The sequence below is a fragment of the Pinus tabuliformis genome, chromosome 9, assembly GCF_031772625.1.
Source record: "Pinus tabuliformis cultivar Carrire ecotype Pingquan chromosome 9, CPIR1, whole genome shotgun sequence".
Lineage (NCBI taxonomy): Eukaryota > Viridiplantae > Streptophyta > Pinopsida > Pinales > Pinaceae > Pinus > Pinus tabuliformis.
In genome coordinates, this window is record NC_142307.1 from 1,589,881,307 (window position 1) to 1,589,882,121 (window position 815).

Here is an 815-nt window from a genome sequence, read left to right on the forward strand (position 1 = left end):
TTGGAATGTGCAGGCTATCGCCTCCACGCAGGCCTTCTTGCTTTATTTGCAGAGGTACTCTCTGTTGAGAACCCTCCTGGTTGCATACCCCTATTCTTAGGTTCTTTAACAGGATGCTATGGTTATCTGTTTACATTCATAGACCTTCGTCCAGCTCCGGAGTTTATCTCTGTTCGGTCCACCGAGACCTTTGTATAGTTTTTCTTTGAGTTTTTCATGTGGGTTGAGCCTCCGCGCTCAAGCCCTGCATCGGCTCACCGAAGCCTAAGATTGTCATAAGTTTATTGTTAATACTCCAGGGTTTGTTTTACCCCCTGTATTTTTTTGATTTTTGTCTGGTAGCCGAGGTAATGGACCAGGTTATTGACTCGGTGTTGTATAAACAAATTAAAGACTTATACAGTCCGAACTTTAATTTCTGTGGAGTAGTAATACTCGGTTCTCTTTTTTTTGAAATTGTGAATGTTCACAGGGTTTATCCATGTGTTGGCCCTTAGAGATATTAATACCTGTTACAAGGCGGAAAACCCTCGCCGTCTATGCTGCTAATATATATAACGTTGCTCAGTTATTTACTTCTGTTTTTCGGCTGTAATACATGTATGCCGACTCTGTTGTTTTAACTATTCATTAATCTTATATTGCATGCACAGAATAATTGTACTATGTGGGGTTTAATCCATCCGTTTACATGCTTAATGTTACATACGACTATGCGTATTTCCACAGTGATGTAAATAGTCATCTACATTTATGATTTACAGCCACATGCACTGGATAAATGTACTGTTTGTATCTCTGTCACATTTTAATAT

General features: G+C 39.3%; 1 protein-coding gene across 1 annotated transcript in view; it reads left to right on the plus strand.

The window, feature by feature from the left end:
- Positions 1–365, plus strand: part of LOC149154817 (uncharacterized) — a 981-nt gene extending 616 nt beyond the window's left edge. The window contains exon 4 of the mRNA XM_089444232.1: positions 14–365. Within this exon, the coding sequence (XP_089300358.1) occupies positions 14–100 (87 nt within the window). The 3' untranslated portion in view covers positions 101–365. The remainder of the gene's footprint in view (positions 1–13) is intronic.
- Positions 366–815: the final 450 nt, after the last annotated feature.